This window comes from Pomacea canaliculata, linkage group LG10 (assembly GCF_003073045.1).
Source record: "Pomacea canaliculata isolate SZHN2017 linkage group LG10, ASM307304v1, whole genome shotgun sequence".
NCBI lineage: Eukaryota > Metazoa > Mollusca > Gastropoda > Architaenioglossa > Ampullariidae > Pomacea > Pomacea canaliculata.
The window spans coordinates 20,635,764-20,663,057 of NC_037599.1; the positions used below are offsets into that span (position 1 = coordinate 20,635,764).

The 27,294-nt window shown below is 41.2% G+C and overlaps 1 protein-coding gene across 3 annotated transcripts in view; it reads left to right on the forward strand.

Moving 5' to 3' along the window:
* Nucleotides 1-27,294, forward strand: part of LOC112573261 — a 56,306-nt gene that overhangs the window by 8,942 nt on the left and 20,070 nt on the right. The window contains exons 1-2 of one of the 3 annotated variants that reach the window (XM_025253463.1): nucleotides 8,542-8,698; nucleotides 23,338-23,720. In XM_025253463.1, coding sequence (XP_025109248.1) covers nucleotides 23,342-23,720 — 379 coding nt within the window. In that variant the 5' untranslated portion in view covers nucleotides 8,542-8,698; nucleotides 23,338-23,341. Of the gene's footprint in view, nucleotides 1-8,541; nucleotides 8,699-12,239; nucleotides 13,079-23,337; nucleotides 23,721-27,294 lie in introns of those variants that run through there. The other 2 variants (XM_025253465.1, XM_025253462.1) reach the window with 2 other exon arrangements.

A 27,294-nucleotide genomic window follows, 5' to 3' on the forward strand; every position in this document is an offset into this window, starting at 1 on the left:
ATTGTGGCTAAGAATGCATGCCGCATGACATGTCAGAGATAAAACATTGCTGAAAACGAAGAAGGAAGCTTTAAACTTTTATTTGTACAACGCAGATATAATGCTGTCGATTAAAAAATGTGAAGTGGAGATAGACTTTCTGTACAAAAGGAAAGACAATAACAAATTTGAATTGCCCGACAGATGAAGGCCTGTTGATGTACTTTGAAGGTGACAGTTTCTTGATTCCCATTGGATAAGCCATTCTGATCACGTGCACACGAAGTGAAAGCGAGGGTGCAATTGACATGCGAGGTTGGGGTCATGTCCCTTGGGGAAAAAGCCTGCTTACAAGAGTTATTTGTCACGTACGCAGGATGTTTTCTTCCTTTTCTTTTTTTCACCCCTAACCCTTTTGTAAGTCTTGTTAGCGTTTGCTGAAATTTGCAGCACATTCTCTGTTTTGCAGACAAATGACAGCCGATGGCAAAATGACATTGACCTGCTAACCTTTTCAGGGGTCAGAGCCCCGCCTATGAAACAATTTTATCACAAATTTAGAGGCCAGTCAGTTTATAAAAAGCAAGGTTGACCGTTTCCTGGCATGAAAAGAAGCCTTAGCCACACTTTTTTCCTTGATAATTGATTAATAAGCTTTATACCGAAGCATTTCTATTTTTTTTTCTTTTTTTTTTCTTTTTTTAGATAAGTCGAACAACTATATTGTTTAAGTACTGAAGAAAGAAGTTGTCTCTGGGAAATAAAAGGCAAGCATCTAGTTTCCATAGATATAAAACGGTGTCTAGATTTCGACGATGTTGCTTTACCACTGGAATTGTAATTAAAAAGCAGTGGTAAAAATTCCCTGGGGTAAAGTCACAAAATTGTAAGACAGTTCGTCGTAAGTGAAGAAGCGTTTCCTTTGATTTCCACATTTTGTCCATGGGTACAGACTTATCAAGGATTTATGAATACGGTCCCTGGCAGAAGGGGCCAGATGTTCGTACTCTCTCGACTCGAACATAAATTCTTCTGAATTAAAAACAAAGATCCTTCTTTCTCAAAATGTTCTTAAAGAAGCGTCTTTACTTCCATTGAAAGTTTATATTGTGACATTTTGTGCGACTTTGAAAGCAGACTGAAGAAACAAACGAAAAAGTTTAATCTGGCATTTATCGTAACTTTTATTTCCGTTCTGGTTTCTTTTCTGACGATCAGAGGGTGCGAAAGAGGTGGCCAGACGATAAAAGAGGAAACTGATGAAATCAGTTTCTGCCCATGCGCAGGCGTGCAGTGACGTGGCCTTGTCTGGCGGTTAACTTTTATTTCAGGTCCTACAAAGTGACAGATAACAAACAGAACAGCGTGCTTTCTGCTCCCTGTAACCCCGTTTTTATTAAATCGTGAATGTACTTTGATATCGAACAAATAAAGACTCGAAGTATCTGTCAAACAGCTCACATCACTCGACAGCGCGAAACATCCGGAAGCAAAAAAATGCGAAGAATGCCTTTGATGCAAAAAATGCGAGTTGAGAAAACTTTAAGTTGCTCATCGTAGTATTTGATGTTCCGGCATTGGGGACAGAGAAGGAGGGAACGTTTTCAACAGCTGATGCATCTCAGAGTAACCTGAGTAATGCTTTCGTTTAACAAACCTTAGTCGATGTCCTCGGCACAACAGCTATGGTAAGTGGGTGGATGAGTGAATTTCATTAGAACAAAATAGTTCTTCTCGTCAAGTGGGTCAGCCATGGACAGCGGGGTCGCTGAGGGTCAGAGGTGAGAGTTCTGTCGGTGGTCGTCGCATTTTAGATCTCTGACAAGCATTGAGCACCTTGAAGAATATATAAGAGACATTACGAAATACACATCGTGAAATAGATGCATCTAGAGAAATAGAGACCGGCTTCCATTTATATATATATAAGGCACTTTGTAGCTTGCATCTGATGGTAGGAAATACGTAAAATAGATCAAATTATTATTATCATCATCATCTTGATATATATATTACACAAAACAAACACCATCTTAACACCAGTTGTAATTGTGGCAAGTCGACTATTCAGACAAAACTGAGAGAAGTCGAGTTGAACTTACGATTTATTTTCAAGGCGTCTCATGCAACCCAGAACAGATATCATTTAACTGACGTATGTTATGCAAGAGAAAAATATTGTTGAGAGAGAGAGAGTGCGCATGGACGAAAGTGTTGGTGTGGAAGATGAGAGAGAGAGGGCAGATGAAAAATGGTTGGTAGGAGTGTAAGTGTTAGGTAATGAGTGATTGAAACGATACGATCATATGTATGCATTTCATGTAATTTACTTATACTACTTGTGTATATTCTACTGCCGATGACGAAATGTATATCACGCCCTCCTTTGAAAGGGTCTCCGACCCATCGAATAAATAATTCAATTCAATTCAAAAATATTGTTGAACAGATATCGCGCAATAGAGGAAAGTTCACATTCATGAACAGTACTTTGTGCATTAGAATAGAAATCATGGAAATGATACCGAAGGATCAGGTGTGCAGGAAGAGGGATTTATAGTGGTGACGGTGGGGGTGAGGGTCACTTTAATGCAGGTGCAAGGACCACGAGTTTACTGCAAGCCACTCCAAATACTGAACTTTGCTCACTCTTATCACTTCAGTGAATCTCCAAAATCTCAGACAAGCTGCTGGTCACGTGATCATTTATAGAACTGTGTGTGACACACCTTACCTTACAGAGCTTCGTTGTAAGCTGTTTGTAGGAACCTGAACTTTCTAAGATACACTCATGAGTATCTCCTATTTTGACAAACTTAAGAGATTGTCCACAGCTTCTCTGATGCTCCTTAAAAAAATATATTGCACAGTTTCTCAGACAAGGAAACGAATCTGAAGCCATCTTTTATCTCGTTTAAAAAAAAAAAAAACCAATATTTATACCAGTTCCATGAGCTATTATTCAGAAAAGACCCGCACTGTAATTATCATATTAATTACTGAATGAATAAAGCAAGGAAGAAAAGGAATATTTTCAGGGTGCGGCAATATCTCGGTCATTCTGTTGATTCAAAGATTAGACATGCATATGACTTCCTTATGTCCTCACAGGCTTATATATAAAAGTCAGGTAGAACAAGGTTTCAAAGTATGACTCGAAGTTTTATTGCCGTGCTTTACCTCATGATTCATTCTAAAACCACTTGTGCCCTGCCCCTCCCCCATCTACCCCATGTATAACTACTTTCTTATTTTTTTTATTACAAAGAAAAAAAATCTTTTTTGATCACGTTAAGCTCTGATCGCGAGAAAGCTTTCAATCGAACATATCGACCGTAGAAATACTTGGATGGACACGTCAGCGACAAGATCGATCGATTAAAGAAGCAGCACCCAATGTTTCAGACACTTGACCGCAGAGTTATGGGACTTGAATGATCGGGCAAGAAGAGAAAAAGAGGATCAGAAGATCACAAATTTGTTTGCATGCACTAACAACACCACCTTCGGCGCACGCACGAGCGGGAGATTATTCGGCTGATAACAAATACTTGTGCGCATGCGTGCGGTGACGTGGCCTAGCCTGACCTTGGCGCGCTGCCATCTTTGGTGAGAAACCTTGTCATATTCTCCAATCCTGAATCCCGGTGCATGATTAGCCCGGCAGAACAGCTCTTAAGAGTAATCTGCGAGATAAGAACAGCTCGAGGTTGAAGCAGAAACATGATGGACTAATAAACGTTATACCTACAACTTCAGGTTAAAGTACAAACATATATTTCTCGAGGGGCTAAAAAAAAAAAAAAAAGAAAACAACCCACCATAACAACAACTCCAGGTTTAAAGTACAGACTTATTTCTTGAAAGCCTAATAAAAAACACAACTAAAGATTGTAAAACCGTATATTTCTTGAAGCTTAAAAACATCTAACAATGAGGGTCTTTTGCTGATGTCATATGGCAACATCCAATCAGCATTTAGCAGTTTTCTTAGTGTCGTGTGCAAACAGGAAAAGGGGGGCGAGTGTATGCGCGTGGCTTATCTTAAAACATTATTTCAATGTGAGCGTCTTCACGATTTCAGATTTGTAGACATGAACAAAAAGTGACTTGAATCAAAGTGAAGTTTCTGTCTGACAAAGTCGTTTTCACAGTTGCCTGCTCTTGCCGAAGATATGATTTTAAAGACCGAGTAGCAGAAACAAAGCAAAGTATTTTTATTTTGTAGTTGCAACTGACTGTTGATAATGATTTTTTTTTTCTTTCTTTCTTGAAAGGTAACATTTTGATACGTAATACTTATTTCTTCCTCATTTAGCTTCATGCAAAATTGACTGTTTAGTTACTCGCATGAAGTCCCCTTTAAGCTCCACATATGTTTGTCCCACTCAATTCTTTTTTTTTAGCTGTTTCGTCATATTTTGTAAACAATGTCTGTCGCTCTAACGCGTATCTTTTACATTTCTTTTCTCCAAACCTGGCAAAGATGTTGTGGCTTACACTGTAAGCTGGTCGCAGTGACACTTGTGTGTGTTCACTGACTCATTCATATCCACGATGTAATATTGGGATCGAGCTGATTGAACACGGATCGTTTATCTGAAATCCTGATACGAAATGTCGATGGCACACTGTTGAGTTTGCTGTCGGCACTAAGTTCTCTCTTTGTATCGCTTGCAACCACAATTTTTGTTTTTCGAGTTTGTAAATAAGAGTAAATAATTCTAACTCTTCTCCTCCCATTATTTAATTTACTGTGGCGACAGTTTAATATCACAGCCTTGATATTTCAGCCCATCTCTTTGTGTTAGTTATGTCTTGTAAAGGCAGCTGAGTGGCTAACAAACTGACCCCTACTTCCGCTTTAGCCACGTACGAGTGTACTGCGCATGTGCTGAATAATTAAAAATACTCTCATCGTTGCTAGAAGTTAAAATATAACAAACGTATCTCGTACGATATGCTCAACTGTACCCTCGTGCACTCACTAGCACTCTGTGGGGGTCTGTGCTATGGTGTGTGCTTTTTTACGGGTAGGAGAAAGGCGTAAATTCTCCATTCGACTTAATTATGGTACCCTAGACAGTCCAGAAAAAACGGGTGGAACCACAACAATACAATGTACTATGCTCCGATTGTGGGTTTCATCTGTCGTCGGTGAGTCATTCGTCTCGTTTGTCTCGTCTTCTTTGACTGACATCATCGTGACACGGTTTCTGGACAAAAATCTATGGTTTTCAGGAAAACTTGCATGAACTTACTACATTACTACAGTCTTAGAACAGACAAACAGATAGCTAGTAACATACATAGGGTGGTAGATATGAACAAACACACACACACACACAGAGCAGACAGTATGGCGTGTGGGAAATTATCAGTTGAGATCAAACCAAACCTTTCGTGATTTTATGCATGTCTGTATGTTTCAACAGTCAACAGTCTGTAATTTGGCCGAAAATGTGAAACTGACTAATGATGCTAATGTTTGCAAAGTGTGTAAAATCAACGTCCTCTGAACACGAAGTATCTCTAACTCATCATCACATACACGTTATGGCTAAGCAATAAAATAAAACTGCAAGGAAAATATCCCCAAAATTAAGACACAGCAGTGTATAAATTCCAATCAGCATTCATGCTTGCTGTCTTCGCTTACTTTAAAGCTTCACACACAAAAATACGTTCCACCCCCTTCACCGCCTCGGACCCGGGTAGGGCATCCACCTGTCCCCCTCCATCTCGTCTGGCCTGCTTGTGTGATAACTGCAAAATGTATTCTAAAGATGGAAAAGGCTTTTGGAAGACCCATTTCTTGAAATGTGGCCTACATTAAGGTAATATATTTTTATTATTATAAATCAGTTTACGAAGATTCTTCCTTATCGTTGCCGTAAGCCACAGGATGAGTTTGGCCATGCACGACAGCCATCTGACTTGTGGTTCATGACACTGACAGCTCCGACAGGCCGATGTAATCCACTGGATGAAGGTGGCTTATGTCTGGCTCTATATCTTGCTGACACCAGAGGTACTTCTGTGCAACATCGCCATTGCCACTGGTAACATGGTTTTGTCTCCTGCTGCTGTCATCAGCTCTTACTTTTCTGTCGTTCTTGGACATTTATCCCTAATGTTCAGCTGTCCATATGGTTCTGGAACCCAGCAGTTAGGGGACTGAAACCTCATTTAATCCCAGGAGCAATTTCATTTTTAAAACTTTGCAATATTTCCAGTGGGACAAGAGACAAAGTTCCTGGCGGCGACTAAATTGGTCTGAAGGAGGATCAATAACTGTTAAGCAATCGAAGCCATTAGAGGGAATGATTTCGCTGATATTATGACTGGCACAGCGTGTCTTTGATTGATCATTAAGTGCAGTCACTTCTAAAATAGTCACCCGTTCAGGTGGTAGCTGACAAAATCTTGTTTGGCCGTAAAGTAACGCCATGTCAGTTTCGACCATGGGCTATTTTTGGCTTGGCATTGACGTCATAATTGCTGCGCCAGATTGAGGGGCGAGGTTGTGAATGAACTGAAAGATGAAACCCTCGTGATTGATCGTTCTATTGCGTTTTACACCGAGAAACCTTTTTTGATTGGTTATGATCACACCCTGCTTACTTATATGCCCTGAAACATACGGAAATGTCCTGGTCTCCATATGGACAACTCGCTCTTCATCACTACTTGAACATAGAGTTGTTTACACGTCAGTGGTCAGTAAATGAGGGAAAATAATGATAAAGAATCAAACCTAGTACCCGGCTCCATGGAAATAAATCCCCAGAGTGAGGAAGTCTTGCTACCCCAACGGCCCGCCTACCTTAGGCTTGGAAATAATACACAGAAGAAATGAAACTAAACATCTGAATGTGTAATGCTTGAGTGTTCTTTCCTCAAACATTTCTTTAAGAAGAAAAAAGAAAGGACAAGATGAAGGGGAAAATATCTGCTGACCAAGGTCTGGCCCCCCTTTACTGCCGCGGGTCCGGGTAGAGAATCCCCCAGAACCCCTCCCTCTCGTCAGGCCTGCTTGTGTGATAAAATAATTTGCTTATCTTTAACTTTACCTTAACTCAGTTTGAGTTTTTTGCCAGGGTGTCTCTCTTTCTCGAGTGAACAGCCTACCTTTTCCTCTCGTATTCTGTTTGACATTCAGCTATTCAGTCCAGTGACAGAAACATAGTCCCCCGAAAAATGGAAACGGCTCTCAAGCATTTCTATTGTGTGGGTGACGAAGTGTTCGTGGGCAGTGTAGTTATGAAGTGGGGAACTTAAGAACAAGTGTCGTGTTTCCAAAATTATAAGGCGATGTCTAAATCCCGTAGATGTTGTTTTAGCCCTAGAGATGCAGTTCTAAAGCGGTAGCAAAAGTGTCATGGGGTACAGAAACATAGTGCCAGCGGGTTCCAGGCATTGCCTTATAACCGGAAACAAGACACTTCTCCTTGAGTCCCCTGGTGACGTCACTCTGGAGTACATATATATGGTGCTGTACCCCAACTTACCTACGCTTTACAAAGACCAGCTAACCATTTTCGCAAGAAAAAAAGAACTATCCTTCATCAGCTTTCTCTTCTCTCTCTCTACATACACACCCAAAATTTTTTCCCTCTTATCAGACACACTTGTACACAAAATGAAGGGCAGTTCATACCATTAACAAAAGCTCAACAACAACAACACCAAGCACTTGCAGCAATAGTAACCATAATTACTCTCCTTGTAAGAATATGAGCAAGAATAATAACACTAAAAACAAGATATCAACTGTAACACGCTACCCGTTGACCAGCACTAACCAGTGCAGCTATCGATTCTTGACATTTCGTGAATGGCTGGGTGATAGCCACCAGGCTGGGCCTCGTAGAAAGGTTTGAGGATTGTATGAAAGTCCCCTGCACCAACTGTTAATGGTCGGCAGTGACGTCAGTTAAGGACAATTTAGGTATAGAGGAGATGTTGACGGCATCTGTTACTTTAGCTGCAACAACAGCAACGCACACGCCACGGGTGGTTGGCGGTTGGCGGGTGGAAGTGCAATCAGTGGTACAGACAGTGGCAGTGACCGACAGAGGGGTACAGATAGTAGCAGCATACTTTGTGACCGACAGGTGTACAACAGCAGTGAAATGGGTGACCGGCAGGTGTACATATAGAAGCAGTGAATTGTGTGCAATTAGTAGCAGTAAATTACGTGACCGGCAGGACGAGTACATACAATAGTAGTACAGTTTGCGAAAAATTGGTTATGCTGAGAAACGTTGGTAATAGTAAATTCCAGCACATACCGTTGCCCATTGAGATTCATAAAGTTCATTTCCAAAGGGTTGCATCAAAGACTCTGTGTGTGTGTGAAAGAGAAAGAGAGAGATCTGGGTACTCTTTTGACACATTTTGAGGACAAAGGTTTTGTGTTCGACTTTTTGCCTGTCCCTACACTCTACGATACAACGGCCGTATGGTTTGTTGGCAAGGAGCGTGTGAAACCCTTACACGGCGAACTCATCGACTGTCAGCTCCCTTTCAAGGGACGTAACCGCGGCGGGGCGAGGCAGTGAGCGGACTTGCCGCCTGCCGCCATTTTGCTTGAGAGCCTGTGCGCTTGAGTCGGGAGTTCGCTTCCTGGAACATGTTGTGCCAATCCAGCTATCAGGAAATTGTGAGAGTTTCAAAACAGTGATGGGGTTGGATTAGCTGCTGGAGTTTTGAAACGGTAAGCAGATCTTCTGTATTTTTTAACCATGTGAATGCACTCTGACCCTTACGTGTGTCACAAATTGCGTGAGGATTCAGGCGAACAATGCTGTGTTAAGAAAGCGATTGTAAGCGGGTGTCAAAAGATAATCGGTGTAAACTGGATAGAACAAGCGAAGGGAGCGACACAGACTTGTTTTGTTTGTGCGGGCTGCGTACGCGACATGGCGATTCTGTTTTACGACAAATACTGTACTGTTTTCTGGCAGTGTAGAGAAGCGGTTTCCATGGTAATTGCTATGCTGTATCGAGGGTGGCAAGAACTCTTAACTTCACAAGTATGTTGTGCTCGTGCGCATATGTTTGTAAGTGTGTGTGTGCGCGCGCGCGCATGATTTATAAAACTCGGATAAACTGAAACGTTTAATGCTGAAAATTCTAACCCCAAAAGTAGTTTAAAAATTATTTTTTATAACTAACATATACCTACTGTATCTGAAATGCATACTAGGCTTAACGAATTATTTTTTGCTAAAAATATTTTAAGGTTGATAGCTTGTATCCCCCTTTATTCATAAAATTATTGTAATTTATTGCTTTAAACAGAGTTAATATTTATATGCTTTTATATACACTGAATAGTTCCAAATAATGTATTTGCAAATGCTCCTCATATAAAAGGCTACAGATAATTTTTAAAATCTGAGGAATTAGTATGTACATTTCATATAAATTTTTATCATTTTGATATATGTATACATGACCCCCTTCATAGTCATTTCTAGAACAATGATTATTAATAGCTGTACTTTTTTCTTTTAAACTCCAAAAGTATTAAATAAGTGTTGCATGTTCATATTTTCCTGCAAGTTTGTGTGTGTATGAGATAGAGATAGCAAGGCAGGGGCAAGCGCTATTGAGAAAGAGAGTGCATGTATGTTCATACAAGTGCTTTTGAAAAAATATGAAGACACGAATGCAAAACAAGCATGAACACAAATAGAATACTTGTTTATACCCGTCCTCTTCATTGCTCGGTTGTGAATGTATTTTCAAGGCACTCTTTGCAGTGAGTTTAATTTTTGACTTGATTCTCCACCTTGATTCACCCCTTAAAATTATCCTTCTGGCATATTTGGGATGGTTAGTATAAGAGTGTCACCTGCAACAGATTTTGTCCTGGCTGGCTTACAGGCTGTTGGGTGGCCTTGCAGGAAATGTCAGTCTTGGCTAGTGTTTACACTGATCTGATAGGGCCTGTGAATGATGTCCTTGTGAGAACCTCAGTTTTGATAACAGAAGTGCAGGCGATGGTAGGGAAGGGAGGAGGGCTGAGTGGGATTCTGTCTTGCTTCAGACTGAAAAACATGAAATACAAGATTGCTGTATCACCTGCCCTTTCCTGGGGATGTCAGACACTGATGACCAAACTGTATTAGCTTTCCACCAATAGTAGCATTGTTTTTCAAAGGCCAATGTTGGAAGAGACTTAAATATTTATATAAAAAGATGTCAGTGATGTATCAACTTTTTCTTGCAAATTCTTTTTGTATTTAAGTTTATTGTAGAGTTCACCTATGTTTTATTTTTTAAAATAAAGAGTGAATTTCTTTATCCCTGCATAAAAACTTTTTTTTCTTAATGTGAGGCTATGGCTAAAACCACAACTTGGCAGTGCTTGTTCGTTTTTCAAATGGTTTTTGTTTGATAAAGCTACACATAGACATAATTTATCACCAAATTTCTTGTCTCTGTTTTTCTGATAACATAAGGCAGTGAAAATTTCTAATGTCAAAAAGATGAGACTGATTACTACTGCTTAAACTAGAAAACAAAAATCTAATCCTATTTTTGGTGCTCTTATCACAGAAGATCTTTGTAAAGATTTATTCTCAAGTAATTTAAAATCTCAATGAAAGAAAGAATTAAAAAAATTCTTTTTATGATGATTTAAACTAATCTGATGGCAGCACAGCCATGCCATGCCAGGAATATCTTGGACTAACCCTGACACGTTTGGAGGATACCTCAAGATTTGTTGGAGATCAGATTACCGTATCTCATATCTTGTAACAGGTGTGCAGGTAAAAGTGCCCCTAGGTTGACTAGACATGTTTAGATGATTTGCTTCAGCAGCTATATGATTTCTTGGTGAATGTTATGGGAAAAACTCATTCAGTGTAAAGACCCTCACTAAGCCCAGGCTATTTACTGCATAATTCTGATTCTTACTGCTATGGAATGAGAAAAGTGTGAATCATGACACAGGATCATGACCTGGGCCCAGTGCATTAATAAATATATAATAGTCTGAGATAATGAGATTGTATTATATCCAACACTCTCAATTCTTAGGAAGAATCAATAACAGTTTTCTTGCTGTGAGATATAATGCTTCTTCCACTTTTCTGCACAAGTAAATAAAGCAGCAAGAAATATGAAGAACTTCCTCAAGCTAATGAAAATCTAGACAACAGCAATACAACTCATGCTGAAGAACTGCCAGCCATGTGGATATGAAATAGTTAATGGTTCAGAGATTTTCGTTTCTTCTGTGTGTTCCAGCTGGGTTTAGCATTTCTGATCAAAACAAAAGCCACTGATTGGCTTGTTGTTCATATTTCACACCAGTTACAGCTATATCACAGCAAGCTATTTCCTCTTAGAAACAGATGTTACATTTACAAATTATGCATGACACAGGTGAGATATAAAACCTACAAGCCATCCTTGTCACTGTAACCTACCCTCCTTGCTGTAACCTCCAATCCTCACTATATCACATGCTCCTAACATTCTCTTCATGGTAACAGACCATCCTCATTGTAACCCACCCTCCTTACTGTAGCCCACCACTCTCCACACAGTAACACACTCTCCTCACTTTAGCCCATCCTCTTTACTATAACTCTCCAAGATATCCCCTCCTTCCAGTTAGTGCTCAGAAACAAGTAACAACAAAATAGAATGAAACCAGAATACGAAAAATCAATGACATTCTTTAATTGCACATGCTACCATGACACTAAAATAAAACAGTAAAAGATCTTAAAGAGAAAAGAGTGTCAAATATTCATACTCTTGTATGTTTTATCATCGAGATATCGAGATAATTGAAATTCATTAAAGTTTACAAATGTCGTATCAGATTAAACAGGTCTATCAATGCAATGCACCGATGATCAGTAAAGAAACCTGGTTTACAGTAATTACAGTCAACTGTAGTTAAAGTCAAGAATCTTGTGTTTAATTATACAATAACAAGCCAAAAAAGTAAATGTGATGAAAATACTGATGTTAATGTTGATATTATGTTCCCAAGAAGTCGGTCTCAGTAGTAGATCATGCATACTGTCAAAAATCTTGGGTTGTACAACAAAAACAGAAGATGTTGATGATAACAGTGATATAACCTTCCCAGGAAGTGAATCTCTTCTTAGATTTTTCACAGTCTTTGTGTTATATAATACTAAACATGCCAAAACATCTAAAAGTGTTTCAAAGACGTCGGTCCCTGTTCAGACTATAAGCCTCTATTTTGGCCACAGTTTTGTATAACTTATTTAAAACTTGCCAAACGTTCACCCATTTTATTCATTTAATAACAGTGTTTAGTTGAGCTAGGAGACCTAAGCTCATTCGTGGTACTGGCCCCGTGGCATTAAACAACGAACCCCGCTTCAATGTTATAAAACACCGCACCTTAACCCCTTGTCAATCACCAACAGGCCTGTCATTTCTGCGCCCCCCTTTCCCCACAAAACCCCAACCTACGTTCCACACACTCGTCAAGACGACTTTTTATATATTTTTGCCAGTGTGGCATAGTTTAGCGATTTGTGATTGTCCAACGCGTGTACCTGCCGATACTCGATACAAGGGCTGCCCTTGAGCGGAAAGCTGTGACGACTGTGACGCGAGGCTGTGCGGCGATAACGCGAGTCGGTGTCGTGCCTCCGACGCGACTTGTGCGCAGGTGAGGCAACGGAATGCAGGTAGGGGGGAGGCGCGGACGATGCAAACCTCCTTCCTGACATTTTTGACAAGAACGAGAGAAGGCTTCGGTTGAAAAAAAAAAAAAAAAAAAAAAGTTGTTTTTGAGGTACGGATAGCGATCTTACAACCAACAATACAAAATCAAAAAAAGGATATTTTGTTCCTGCCTGTCGTCAGCTGTGTGTAGAAGTGACCCCTCCCCATCTGTTTCTCCCCCCACTACCACCACAACCTAAGGTTTGGATCGAGTTAACGAGTGACTGGAGTTGCCGTGAGTTTGTGAAGCAACGTTCGCTCGGCGAGAAATGCCTCGGTGCGTGCTTCGTGGAGCAGGCGACGTCACGGGACGCCGGAGAGTGTGATGAACGTTAGGAGGACAGCATTGCACGGGACGCTGGATAATGTAAGTATCGTGATGCGACAGTGCCACCGTGTGCCTAACAATGCTTTTCCCGGATGAGGACTTAATAGATTAAGAGTAATTAGTTATGCTGGTATTTTTTATGCTTGTTTGGGTAGAGGTACAAGCTTGGCATTTGATTAGTGTTGTCACTGTAGAACGAATAATTGTTCTTTGGTATTGACACCGTGAGAAGGTGCTAAAAACAAACACAAAAAATGCGGAAGAATAGGAGAAAGATCGGTGCATATGGATTTGACTGACTATAAAGACTTTGCATGCATGTGCATGAGGTTTGGTTTGTGTTTATGTGTGTGCGCGCATGCTCTCCTTTGTGAGTAGATCTGGTGTGTGTATGTGTACGGACCTCAGCCATTGTCGTCTCCGTTCCTCCAAGAAATCTTAAGACCCTCGGCTTTCGTCTGTTTCCCCACCTTGACAGCTATTCGGCTTTCGTCTCACTACAGTTCGATGCCGAGGTCTGCAACAGCACAAAACACTAACATCTAAGCGCCATCTGTCAAATACCCGGGGCATGCACGTCACACGAAACCACGTCACATGACCAAACACAAACGTTACGTGAACTTTCATTCCCCTTTGTCGGCGAGAACATACCTACAGTTATCCAACCCTCCCTCTCCCACCCCACTCTTAATTTTGCACCTGTGAATGCAGAAAGTTTGAAGTGTGCGAGTCAGGTGATAAGTAAGTAGTAAATCGTGTAATAAGTGAGCGGGGTCGTTTGACGTGAAGTACTTTATTTGCTCTTCGCTTTCCGCCTTGTGTTTGAGGCTGGCTGGCGGTGAGTCATTTATGGGCGGCTGTGGCGCAATCTCGGCCCGCCACACGTGCGTTTGTTGGTTAGTACGTCGCTTTGTTGTGTGTTTGGTTTGTGTTTACGATATCCGCTTCGTGGTAGGTGTGAGTTGGGGTGGAAAAGGGGAGGAATACGTAACAAGAAAAATAGAGAAAGCAACCATTGACAGTTTTATTTATTCCACCATTGGGTTCATATCAAAGGACAAGTCATCTGTAATTAAAAGTTGCACTGGGTCGTTCAACATGAAAGATAGTGGAAATGTGTAATCTGTGGTTTGGACATGGATAAGTATAATAATCCACAGAATTTTTCACGAGCTTATATAATGTACATTAAATGCTAAATATTCAACAACGTAAACAGTTTATGTGAAGCACGAAAGGGAAGAACAGTTCAATAGCAAACGCGCTGTCCAGTACGTTATTTTAACGAATATTTCAAATCTGAAATAGATATAAGCTGTTTTAAAATATTTCGGTTGGTAGAGGTCGATGTATCGTTCGGGTTGAGATGCGTGAGGTATTTTGCAGATAGATTGCCATTTCTAATGAAAGAAATTTTCAGTCGTCGTCGAAGTACACGTATAAATATGTTAACATTCCCTCAACACTCATAAAACCACACAAGTCCAAAACCATTGACACACAGCAGCTCTTTCACGCAATGTGTTCAATTACACTTTCCCAATTCCTACTTATGTAACAGCATGTTATAGCATTAGCATGGTAGTCTATCCTCTGGCAAATTAACAAGTCTAAACCAATATTTAATACACATTACCTTGGATAGTATACTTAGTATAAACCTACCGAAATCACCATAAATCATAAATTATTTTATTTGTTGTATTCAGCCTAACACCTAGAAATCTTTTGCAAGCACTTAAATGAGCTTTTTCTAGTACATCAAAAGCGTGGTAGCCTATGATTTCAGACCCATGAAATAAAATAGGAGCAATCTGCATATCACTTATTTTAAGAAGTAAATATCTAGACATCTGTCACTTAGTTTTCACAGGAACCTCAAGAGATGGTTAGTCCTCGTCTTTGCTTTAGTTGTTAAATCAGTTGAGTGCTCTTGTTGGGAGAGTTTTGTAATGAAATATCAACCTAGATATTTGTGTTTTACGACTTTCATGGCTTCGGTTGTATCAAGTTCCTTCGCACCCGGAAAACTACACTTAATTCCACAACTTTGATTTTATGTAGCTTAATGGACATTTTGAAGTTGACAGCAAATTCTCTATTATTTCACTTTTGTAGACTTACGTAAGTGGTACATAATCACCATTGCCACATATTTCCACAGCAAGTTCGCTTACGAAGGAGAGCCGGTGAAAAGATCCACCCTGTCTAATCCCTAAAGGACATTCAGTCCAACCCGTTAAGTATCTGTACACCTTTTTTTTAGATATATAAATATACAAGTTTTGTAACATCTTCAACTAACTCCTGCAGCCCGGAGGGTATGCCATAGAATATACTATTTTCGGTATCTAAAGCTTTTTTTTAAAATCAACGGAGCAAACGTATATCTTCCCAGACTTTTTTCAACAGTTACTTATGTACAAGTAAAGCATATTGTCAATGGTGGAACGTTCTGAACAAAAGCCTCTTTACTCTTCCACAATCTTTTCTTGAGCTCAATCTGTAAGTCTTTTGTTAAAAAATGGGCAAGTATTTCACCTAAAATGCTAAGAGTGATACACCCCGAACATTATCTGGGTTTATCACAGTCACCGCTTTTATGAAGTGGTATGACAATAACCTCTCCAGGTCTCAGTGGACTGGACTATGTGAAATATTCTGTTGAAAAGTAGGACAAGGAATGGTGATATTGCCTAGGGCAACCTTAAGAATCTCAGCTAATATGCCGTCTGGACCTGCAACATTTGGCTTCTTTCAAGTGCTTTACTGCTCCTTGGATATCTTCGACTGTTATTGGTTTATTAAGACACTCTACACCGGTTAACATGAGGAATGTCTCCGCTGGCTGGACAAATGGAGGTATAAACTCTCTCTACTCGTTGAAAATATCACGATCAATGATCTTTATTGATAGTGGGTTCAGAGGTAAGTTTTCATTGGCAACGACTTGAGCCTCACCCAAGAATGCTTGAGAGTTGGGTGTTTGACATTTCAGAGATATTGTGTTTAGCTCACATTGTCTACGCTCATCTCTTAATATTCTTCTGTATTTTTTTCTATTCTCTGAGTATATTTTCCTGTCATGAGACACAAAACTTCTTGAGATATTTTTGAGCTGCTCATCTAGTCGTTAGCACTCAGCATCCATCTGCTGTTGTTGTATTCTTTACATACTTTACACTTTGTACACTCTGAGGCAAGGAGGCTAGCTGTCAATCTGTCAACTGTTTCGTCAACGGATGTCTCTGTAGCTTCCAGTTTACAAAGCTTCTAGAAGTAGACAATATGGTCATTATTCCATACTACTCTTTCTATTTTAACTTTACTGTATGGACCTTTCTGAGTGTCTGCATGGTTTAAAGTAAGAGAGAAAGAATCAGCGAGAAATAAAGAGGAACAAAGAACAGACGGACGGACAAACTTGCGACATACTTGCAAACGAATAAATACAGGTTTAGAGTTTCTTCATGCTAGCTACAAACATCATTCTTCAATTACCAACGGGATTTATGAGTGCAGGAGCACTTGAACCTCTCGGATGACTAGTGCAAATGCACTTTATCGTTCCCCTTATTTTTATAACGATGACGATTGTTTTTTTTTCCAGGATATTGTGGTTCTCCCGAGCTAACACAAAAAATATCTTGGTGTATTGATGTCTTATCGCAAGCCAACGTGTTTGCGTGGTTACCTGTGTGCGCGTGTGCACGCGTGTGTGCTCAAGAAAATATTTCTACCATTGCTAGCCCCATTTATCAACGCTCGAGTTTCTAGTTTCTAGACGCAGAATAAAAGGGACAGAATAGAGAACAGGTATATTAATAACCAATGTAGAGACTAAGGGTCATTTTTTAGCTTTGCACTTCTTTCTGGACTGACACCATTTACCCAGTTCTTCTGTGGGTGGAGAGAGTTCGCCATGTTACCGGGCACAAAGACCCGAGCTGCGTCTGCCCGATAACTCGGGTAGCACCTGGTTAGGAGTGGTGACAATGAAGAAAAAATTAGTCATGACAGTCAATGCATGTAGCTGGCGTCAGAAAGCCATGCACACAGAAACATATTCTGCCAGACGAGCCTCCAACTTAGGTGGACTTATGAGGGTCGAGAGGTGGGTATGTGTGTAGGTAGGTGGAGGTGGTGAACGTGAGAGAGCCAGCAGCTGACAGTTAGGTGCTCCATCGTGGTTTGTGCTGGGCAAGTGCCAGCAGGGTATTTCGATGGGTCCACCCCGATATTTTCGGACCCTGGATTTGACGTTACATATAAATATTTTGAATTATTCTAGGTTTCGTTTTTCGATCTGTAATAGCGACGGTTAAATTCACGAAGAAAACGACCTTTTTATAATTGTTGATGAGAGATTCTCCACATTGCAGTATTTACAAGGATGGTGGAAAGCACTGTACTCGCCAGGATGATGGATACTTGCAATGGTGGTGGTACGGAATATTTATTACTTCTTAAAATCCATTTTGTAAAATAATAGCCTTGATAATGCTTTTCATAATTTCTCCAGAAGACATTATGAGAGAGTAACAGAGCCTTGGGATATGTTTGCCGACCCCATTACAGAGAGAAGGATAGACTGAGATTTTTTGCCCATTTCCCATTTTACAGTAGGCGCAATGCACTTTTAAAAAAGTAAACTACATAAATAGACAAACACAGACTCAAACGTAGCATACATACAGAAATACATTACAACATATCAACAAATACATAAACACAAGAACACAAAGTCAGAGCATAAGAGGAAGATCTGACAATCAAAGTAAGTTGGAGGAAAAAACATTTGGTTTGAAGTTGTATTTTGAATGAATTCCTAGTACAACATAGCAGATGGTTGTTGATTCCGACACAAACACAGATGACCGACACTGAGAAGCCTTAATGACTGCGTGCATATGTTTATGAGGGTGAAGCGATCGAGCATTGGAACGAGTCTTAAAGTCCGGAATAGAAGAGCCCAGACATGTTAACATTTGAGACATCAATCGCTCGCTCTTTTTATTTTTTATACGGCGTATAAACCACTTTTAGTGCCTTTGTCAGCCAGTCTTCTTTTATAAGAAACCGTTTTTAACGGACGCAGAATTAGAGTACTGAAGGTGAAGTGCCAACTTATTCTTTTCATGTGTGTTTGTAGGTGTTTGTTGTTGGCCGACTTTGCTTTGATGAGCGGCATTCACACACTTTCTAGGAGCAAAATTAACATTTAATATCTCAGTATGGTAGTGCACGAGTGTTTCTGATGTAGACATTGACTTTACTGTTTTTGAGGAATCGGCAGTGCTCGAGGAATCCTTCCTCCTAACCCCTCCCCGCAACAACGTTGACCTCTAACCCTGATTACCCTTCCAAAGAGTGGTTAGTGAATCATCCGGGTCGTTCGATCTGGAGCTGCAGTTATTTTTATCCTTTACAAAAGAACCACTGTCCATGATTGTGCAGTAAACATGCTAAACACAACTCTCACGAGAATTTCCAAGTCTAGGTTTAACCTGACTCCTCGAACCAAAACTTGTAATTGTCACGCGCCGCTGGGACCGACAATTTAGAAACGTGTTGGCGTGGAGTGCTCGGTCTTTGAATGTTATTAACGGGTAGGTTTGGGGTAGGGGGCAAAACGTGCATGCAATGACGTCATGACTAACGGGTCTTTTATGTATTTTTTTGTCTTTCGTTTTTTTTCGGAAGGGGGCTGTAAGGAAAGTTTACAGAAGGACCTGTGCAGAACGAGTACCCCACTTTCCTCATCATCTCCCCCCTATCTTCACCAGCTGCTCGCCACCCCCTTTGCAGGTCACCTGCTACATTCGCGGGTATACCTGATCACGTTCTGTCACGTGGTGTTAGGCAAAAAAAAAATTGCATGATTTTTCAGGTGTAATTGATTCCCTGTGGTTGCATAAAATGTTTGATTCCAATCTTTAAGTAAAGCTAAGCGTGGCCATGTTCGCGGCGGGCAGACGAGTGGCGGTTGTTATAACACCATGTCCGATCCTCTCCAAATTTGTCAGTCCTCTATGGCTGGATTGTGCGTAAGATAACCCAAGACAACAACACCGGTATCCAGTGGATATTCACCAAACAGCTAGAGGACATGGACTTTGCAGATGTCCTCTTATCTCATCGGCAGCGGCATGCACAAGCCAAACTAAGCTAGCAGAGGAAGCAGAGAAGATTGGCTAAAAGGTCAATAGAAAGAAGACCGAAGTAATGAGATTCCACAACAAGCAGGAACTTCAAGGAGAGAACATCCTGGAAACAGGTCGCTTTGTGTATCTGGGGAGCATTGTCAACAAAAACTGTGGAGCGGACGATGACATCAAAAGCCGCATCAACAAGGCCAGGCATGCTTTCAACAGTCTTCGCCCCATCTGAAACTCCCGAAAATTTTTCTTCCGCAGTAAGACCCGCATCCTCAACACCAATGTGAAGGCAGTCATACTGTATGGTTCTGAAACCTGAAGAGGGACAAACACCATCAACAACAAGCTCCAGACCTTTACCAACTGATGCCGACACCATATTCTGGGAATAAGATGGCCTGAAAAGATCTCCAACAGTAACCTGTGAAAAAGAACCAACAAGAATGCCACAAGCCAAGACATAAACAAGCCCAAATGAGGGTGGATAGGACACACCTGGGCAAACCATCTGACACCATTGCCAAGCAGGCACTTGACTGGAGCTCTCGGGGGAGGAGGAGAGTTGGGAGACTAAAGCAGACTTGGAAAAGAACAGTAGAAAGCGAGGCGGTCAGAAAGGACGTAGAAAGGACGTCAGAACCACATGGACCCAAATGAGGGGGGCTGCCCAAAACTGGGTGCCCTGTCGAGGTATTGTTGCGGCCTTATGCTCCTCGAGGAGTAACAAGGAATGTCCTTCGATAGTAACAATTTTTTTCACGTTTACGTTCTTAGACGGCAACAAATAATTTTACGTCGTGATCTTCATAGGAAACTTTTATGTTTGCCCTACGCTAACTCACTTTTTTCCACGTCGCGTACGTTCTGCTGAGGTAACACGGCGTTGTATTTTTTTTTATAAGTTTGTACAGTTTTGACGACAACGACGACGATTCCTTCAGCGTAGCATCACACATAGTCTACAAGTGACACAAGTAACAATAACAATACTTGATCTGGATAAAAAGCAAAACAAGTGAAGCGAAGATTACGGATTAAATGGATCCTAACATTGAATTTATTATTTTAAAAATTAGTGGAAAAAAATCAACATGAGAGCGAAAAAAGGTCACGCACGTCATCCAGTACAGCAATATATTAACAAAGGTCAGGCACGTCACTCAGTACAGCAATATATTAAGGTACAGCAATACTGTATATTACCAGGGAGCGCTACGCTGTAGCATTGCTATACATAATACGTGAAAGCTACTTCATTGTAACAACGAAAGATGGAGGTGTGGGGTGAAGATACGAACAGCTCCCAAGCAGTACTGCGCCAGGCCAGTCGCAGCAGCGGTATCCGTGACGGAAGTTGTCTTCTTCTTTAGCGGGTGAGATTAGTGACAGCTCGGGTATCTCGAGTGGGTAGAGTGTGGCACGACGACAAGCAAGGGCACGTCACTCGCGCTAGCTGACTCACCTCGTCAGCACAGAGTTATGCTTCCAGAGTCCTTCACCATATCGTTCTTGCCTTTGGACACCAAAAGCGGGCTGGCCATGCATGCACAACAATGTCGACTAACTGTAAAGAGGAGGAAATATTTGCGTTCTCTTTTCCTCCCAGATCCTTCTGGTGAAGTGGTGGGAAAGGGAGAGAATCGTGTTTGTTCACCAAGAACTCTCCAGTTGTTAAAGGCAGGAAACGTATACACGTTACTTTTTGTCTCCATAGTGTAAGAGCCGGTGTTTGTACCTTGAAATCCCACCAAGAAATCGCCAGCTGTAACCTACACATCACAGAACCCACACGTGTAAGCTGTCATCATACAAAAATAAAACGACACAAGGGCAAATGTAACGTAAAATTGAATTATTAAATGCAAAAACGTCACGTGAAGTGCTCAGTTCAGAGCCATAAGGTCAGAGGTCGCCAGATCTTCGGTATGAGGTGTTACCAGGGGAGCGATATCGTTTTCTTGAGCAACGCAATCAGCCACACTACTTCGTGTTGTCGTCCTCTTAGTTGATAACATCGATCCTAACCCACTTTTTCTCTGTGATAATTCATTCCTGCTTCCTCTTGGGAAAAGTTGGATTTTTGTCAGAGTGCGGAGACAGAGAAGTTAGATTTAGTCCCAGTAGAAAACATTGAGTTCAGATTTCATAGCAGTGAATCCAAATCCAGATTTCGACAAGACAAGAGTAAAAAGACGGTAGCGAGATTTCGACAGAGTAAAAAGATTTTTTAGCACGATAGAAAGATGCAGAAATTCAGATTTGGCCAGAAGAAAGAGATCAAGCTCGTATTTCTATACATTCATACAAACTTGGCATGCAGAAGTCACTTCTGTTTGAAACTATTGATGCTAAGCTTTACGTATAGGCGAAATCTACAGTAATTATTGCATCAAGAACATCTCAGTTCATGTTACCAATTTTTGTAAAGTTATTATATTACACTCTCAAGATTAATAAAGTCAAAAAGATAATAATTAAGTTTATATATAATCCATTGGGAGCATTTAGAACAACTAGCACAATACCAAAAATATACAGTCCGTACTTCTGTTGTTTTTGTCCTTCACACAGACTATATACTTATTAATTTAACGATTTTCATTATCTCTTTGTCAAAAATATTTCTTTAAAAAGTCCTGAATGTGGCAACTATTTACATAGCTGGACTAGCTTGCCCCAACCTGGTCTTATTGTTGGCTTTGCGCAAAACATTCAACAACCAATTATCCTTAAAAAATGATGAGTGGGTATCGACAGCTCGACAGACCCTTGTCCATGCCTTGTGGCCCCTAAATGAGCTGCGTGGAATGTGTTTTGCTGTGGGTCTGTACACAGGTGGACAAGTCTAGACACCCCAGGTGTTTTATAAAGACATATTAACGCTGCTAAATTTAGAAGCGAGCCCCGTTAAGAGTGGGAGGGACTGGGAAGACCTCGTTAATCGATAGCCAGGATCAGATCTTAAAATATCGTCGCACCTGGATTAGTGATTGGAAACATGGTCTGCGTGAACTGTGCTCACCTTGACGAAGTCAGAGCATAACAGTGTGTGTGTATGTGTGTGCGTTCATGCGTGCGTGCGTGCGGTGCGTTGGTTTTGTCTAAGACCATCGATGTCGTCTGCCTGTTAGTTTCAACGTTACACATAACTTCCGTTATTTATTAACCCCTTCAGATATGATTGACGAGAAGCTCGAAATACATTCTGTGTCAAGAATAGAACATAATGGCTGAGGGCGAACTGTATAGCCTTGTCAGTCTTCGCTTCCATTGTTTCTTTGTTTTAAACAGTTGATGTATATTTTTCTTACACTTTATTGTCTAAAATGCTCATTTATTCGTTTTTGTTTTTGTTTGTTTTTGTTTTGTTTTGTTTTTTGTTTGTTTTTTTTTTTTTTGTTTAGTAAAAACACCAGTTTTTCAATAAATAAAACACACACACACACAGAGCGAGTGGTGGTGGTGATGATAGCGGTAGAGACAGTGTGTTACTAACTTGTGTGATGACAGAGGTATAGCCCAGCAGTATATGTCACTATGTGAGATTTTCTGATATTCTGCTGATGTAACAGCTAACTCCTTTAGACATTACTTACTACAGGTCTACAGTGGTAACTTGGTAGTTGTAAATGGTTTGAAAATATTACACTGTTATATGTGTGCAACCATGGTGCTTTTAGTACAAACTTTACATTTATATCACAGAGAAAGAAAACAAAACGCGCGAGCACGCACAAACGAATAAATGAAGGTCCTTGGCGTCAGCAGAATATATGTTTTTGGAGTGTATATTTAAAAAATAGTAATCAACGCAAGAACAGTCTATTTGTTCTGAATTTAAGCAATTCTGCAATTCATAAAGTGACTGCAACACAAGAAAAGATTTGGTAGCTTATTACCAAAACGTGCCTCGAGGGTGGACTTCAGCAAACCTGTTTGTAGTTTGTAGCTTCTGGGCAAGAAATTAAGAAGTTCTGATGCAAAAGCTTTCTTCCACAGACCTGAACTGACGTTGATGTTAGAGGACCTGACGCCTTTGACACTTTACTTTCCCAGATTTGTACAATGCTGACGTTTCTGTTAGATTGTGCATAGTGCATAGCACTTTGCTGACGTTGTGTCATCTGCTTGTTCCAGAAGAATGAATGGACACGGACCCGGGCGTGGACTGGCTGGCGGGGCAGGTGGTGCCAAGGGAGGCAAGCTGCAGCATGACCACAGTTCTGTGCCCATGCTGTGCATCCAGTCCGAGACGCCGGTGCCCAACTCAACCCAAACCCCCGGCTCTCTGAAAACCATGGGGCTAGGGGGAGGCGCGGAGAACCTGCCAGCCCTGTCGAGTGCTCGTTCCCTCATCAACGGAGGGGTGCCCTCGCCGCAGGCCTCCCCCCGCTTTGGACAGGCTGCTGGCCCGGGATTCGAACAGAAGCAGGTGCCGGCCAGCAATGGTTTCCACCGCACCGCCGGGGCTCACTTTACACGTGTACATCCGGGTTTTGCGGGCAAACCCGCTAGAACAGGTGAGTGTTACGAAGAGTTCTCCACAGAAAAGCCAGTCTTGACGCGGAAAATATTGGACGAACGTGTGACCAAGTTTTAAACAAAGTTTTTATATAACCGTAAACACAGGGAAACCTTCGTCCATATTTTTTCTATGAAGATGAACCTTTTAACCTAGAGAGAGACCAAATGAACAAACACACACATACAGAGAGAGAGAGCAAGAAGGAAAGAGTTTAATGCAACAATTTAACATTTATACGACACTACATTGTCGCCAACCATTGTACACCAGAACCCTAAACCGTAACCGTGACTAATGAACACGCTCTCTCACTTTCTCTTCACGCAGTCACACACTCGCACACACGGATTTTTTTTTAAACAATTCATCTATTCATTGAGAAATTCAATACATTGTCGTCGTGGATTGTACGACTAAAAACTTTCTTTTTCTCTCTCACTGTCTCTCAGTCATTCTTTCTGTCTCTCTCTTACTTTCTTTCTATTTATATTCGCGTATTGCTTGCTGTGACGGTTCAACGGTTACCGCCTACATCATCATTGCCATTCAATTCACCATGTGCAGCCCTGTTCACAGTCAATGGAGACGGGTAGGCAGAACTCTTTTCTCTGAATTTATGTCCCCCCAGGTCCCCGCCCCCCAGTTCCCTCTGGTCCAGTCAAAGAGAAGATAACCAATGAATGAACCCTGGCGCTCATTGCCCCTCTCCTCCAACCACCACCAGGGCGCTTCACATCCCCGTCTGAACTTTCTTTCGGCACTCAGCAGCATGGCTGAGTCTTTTTCTTCATAACTGTCATTCACCTTCAGTATGACAGCACCCGGGGTACGGAAAGGCAAACACGGTTAACGCGGAAGTTTGTTTTCAAATCATTTTTAGCGCAGTAACTCTTGCCTTGTTGTGACCGTTTCTTGATTTTCCCCTCATGGCATGCAAATGGCACAATATCACCGGCCTTCAATATTGGCTTAGACCGCTTTACCATCAAAGCTTTCATGAAAGGTAAACCTTGTTAGACACACATATCGACACAGCCATTTATCTTGACGGAGTTTGCAGCGGACCTGCATGTTTGTATTTTGCCACAGCACGGCGCTGTGTTGTGCGCCTGGAGTAGTGGTAATGGGTAATGTGTACCCTTCACTCAATACCTACTCGCTCAATGCCCTTTGTAGCTGTGGTGCCGTGCACAAAACAACGACCTTTCTAGCATCAGCTGATCACTGGTTTGCGCCTTTATCTAGTTATGGAACCTCGCAAAAGTATATTCGCTAACCCTGAGGTAACGCTACCTTTCTCTTATGACAGCGGGCCCTAACGGGCAGCAAGGTGCGGTTGAAGACACATCTGATTCCTTTCCCGTCTTCATCTTCTTTTCATTTACACCTTGACCGGGTTGTCTTTTCATTCCCTTGACTGATTTGTCTTTTCCTTTAGACCTTGACTGAAATGTATTTTCTCTCACAGCCGACTATTGTACACTTCTCAGTTTCCCACAGTCTCTGTCTCCCAGGATAGCTTACTTACACATATCTTCCAATTTTGACTATGTGGAGAATTGGCATGCCTTGTTTTATAACCCTCTGTTTCAACTGATGTCCAGGAGCTAAGAATAAAGGACCGGCTTCTTAGGCTGCTAGTTGAACAAACTTGTCCTTCTATTGCGAGGACCGATTCTTGTCCTGTCACCCATCCACATGACAGTTTAGCGCTTGCCCTGAGTTCAAATCTCGTCTCAGGCACGCTATTTTATCTCTTCATGTGGTAGTTGATGATTTGGCATTATTCCTCCCTCCCCACGCCTTATCATTTCACAGTCGCTAATAAAGAGCTATCATTTTCACTGTCTCGTGATGCTCACCCCTTTCCCTACCTGACTATATCATCAAGGACTGCCGCTTGCTACATTTGCGCTGCCAGTCCGTGTTCCTGTCAAGCCATGCGAACTAATTTGGCTTGGAGAAGCCTCGATTGCTGTTATCAGCCTTAATGTTATTTCCACCAGCTGATTGCACCTTCTTGGTTACAATCGTAGCCAAATCCGATGTCTGACCTCAGAGGAATTGATATTTCTAATTGGAGCGAGAGACCCAGTATACAAAGAGTCAAGAATGTGTTCTTGGGTTTACCACAGGCAACCTCTTGCCTACATTGATAGCCAGTGATATATTGGTGTGGAACTCATGATGAAGGCTTTTAAGGATAGATGGACGTTAGCGCCGTGAATTTAGTTCAGATCAGAATCTCTCACCTTTGAGTTTTCACTCTTCGCTAGATAAGGTCCTTTTCAGTGTATCAGAATACAAATTGAGTTTTGGAGTCACATTAAAGCATTTTGATAGTTTTGTAAACACTGTCTCCACTGAAGACATTTATAGAGTTACAATGAACTGCCTGCCTGTTGCGTAAAAGGATTAAATGATCAGATAGAGGCGTATTTATGTCACCTGGAGACATCGAATGCTTTGCTAAGATTACCAGTTGCTTTAATATCTGTCACGGACGATCCGATTTGAGAATAGGTAGACGTATCTAAAATGTTTAAACTGATCGAGTGGCAGACTCGTGAATTTACTTCACATCGGAGTCTGTCACCTTTAAGTTTTCACTCTTTGCCAGATAAGGTCTACTCCAGGGTATCAGAACACAAATAACTGATTTTTGGACTCTCATTAGAGCTATTGATAGTATTGTAAACACTGTCTAAACTGAAGACTTATGGACTTACAATTAACTGCCTATCAGCTGCGTAAAATGTGTAAACGATCAGATACGGCGTATTTCTATCGCCTGGAGACATCATATGCTTTGCTAAGATCGCAAGTTATTTTAATATCTTTCTCGGACGATCCGATTCAGCTCGTATCTTTCTTATTCATATAAAAAAGCATTGTTATTGGTTCAGCTTGTATCAGTCTCATTCGATTAGCAAAGTATTCGTATAGCTTATGTCACCATTATTCATGTAGTAAATTATTGTCATGAATATTTTTAGAGTTTGTGTCATGTAGCAAATCATTGCATTTGTCCTGCTGGTAACACTCTTATTCATTTAGCAAATCAGTGTATTTTTCAACTTCCCAGTTATCATAAAGATTAGCCTCTCTTTCACTTCTTTCCGTTGTTTGGTTTGTAACTCATCACGAGCGAGGGAAAAAAGTACAAGCAGTCTGTTGTGTGACGTCACATGGAGTCAAGAAGAGCAATGCCCGCTTATTTCAGTGACGTCACATCGGTCCAGAAAGCTTACACCCGCTTTCAATAATTCTGCTTGGTTTCCAGAGCCATGTTTAACGATTGTCCCTGAGTCGTCAATCGTCTGCGGGCAGTAGTGACGTGCTTTACGTCCGAGCACGTGACATATACAGGAGTGAGTGTAGCTTAGTTGTGACGACGTCAGGCTGCAGCCACGAATCGCTTGTCTATCGGCTCTGTCGGAATGTCCGAGGTCGTGTTACCAGCACCTTGATTGCCTGCAAACCGGAAGTCTTCTCTTTTCTTCTTCGACAAAGGAGAGGCGTACAAAAGGGCCGAGAACTCACGGTTACATTTACACTGTGTATTGACA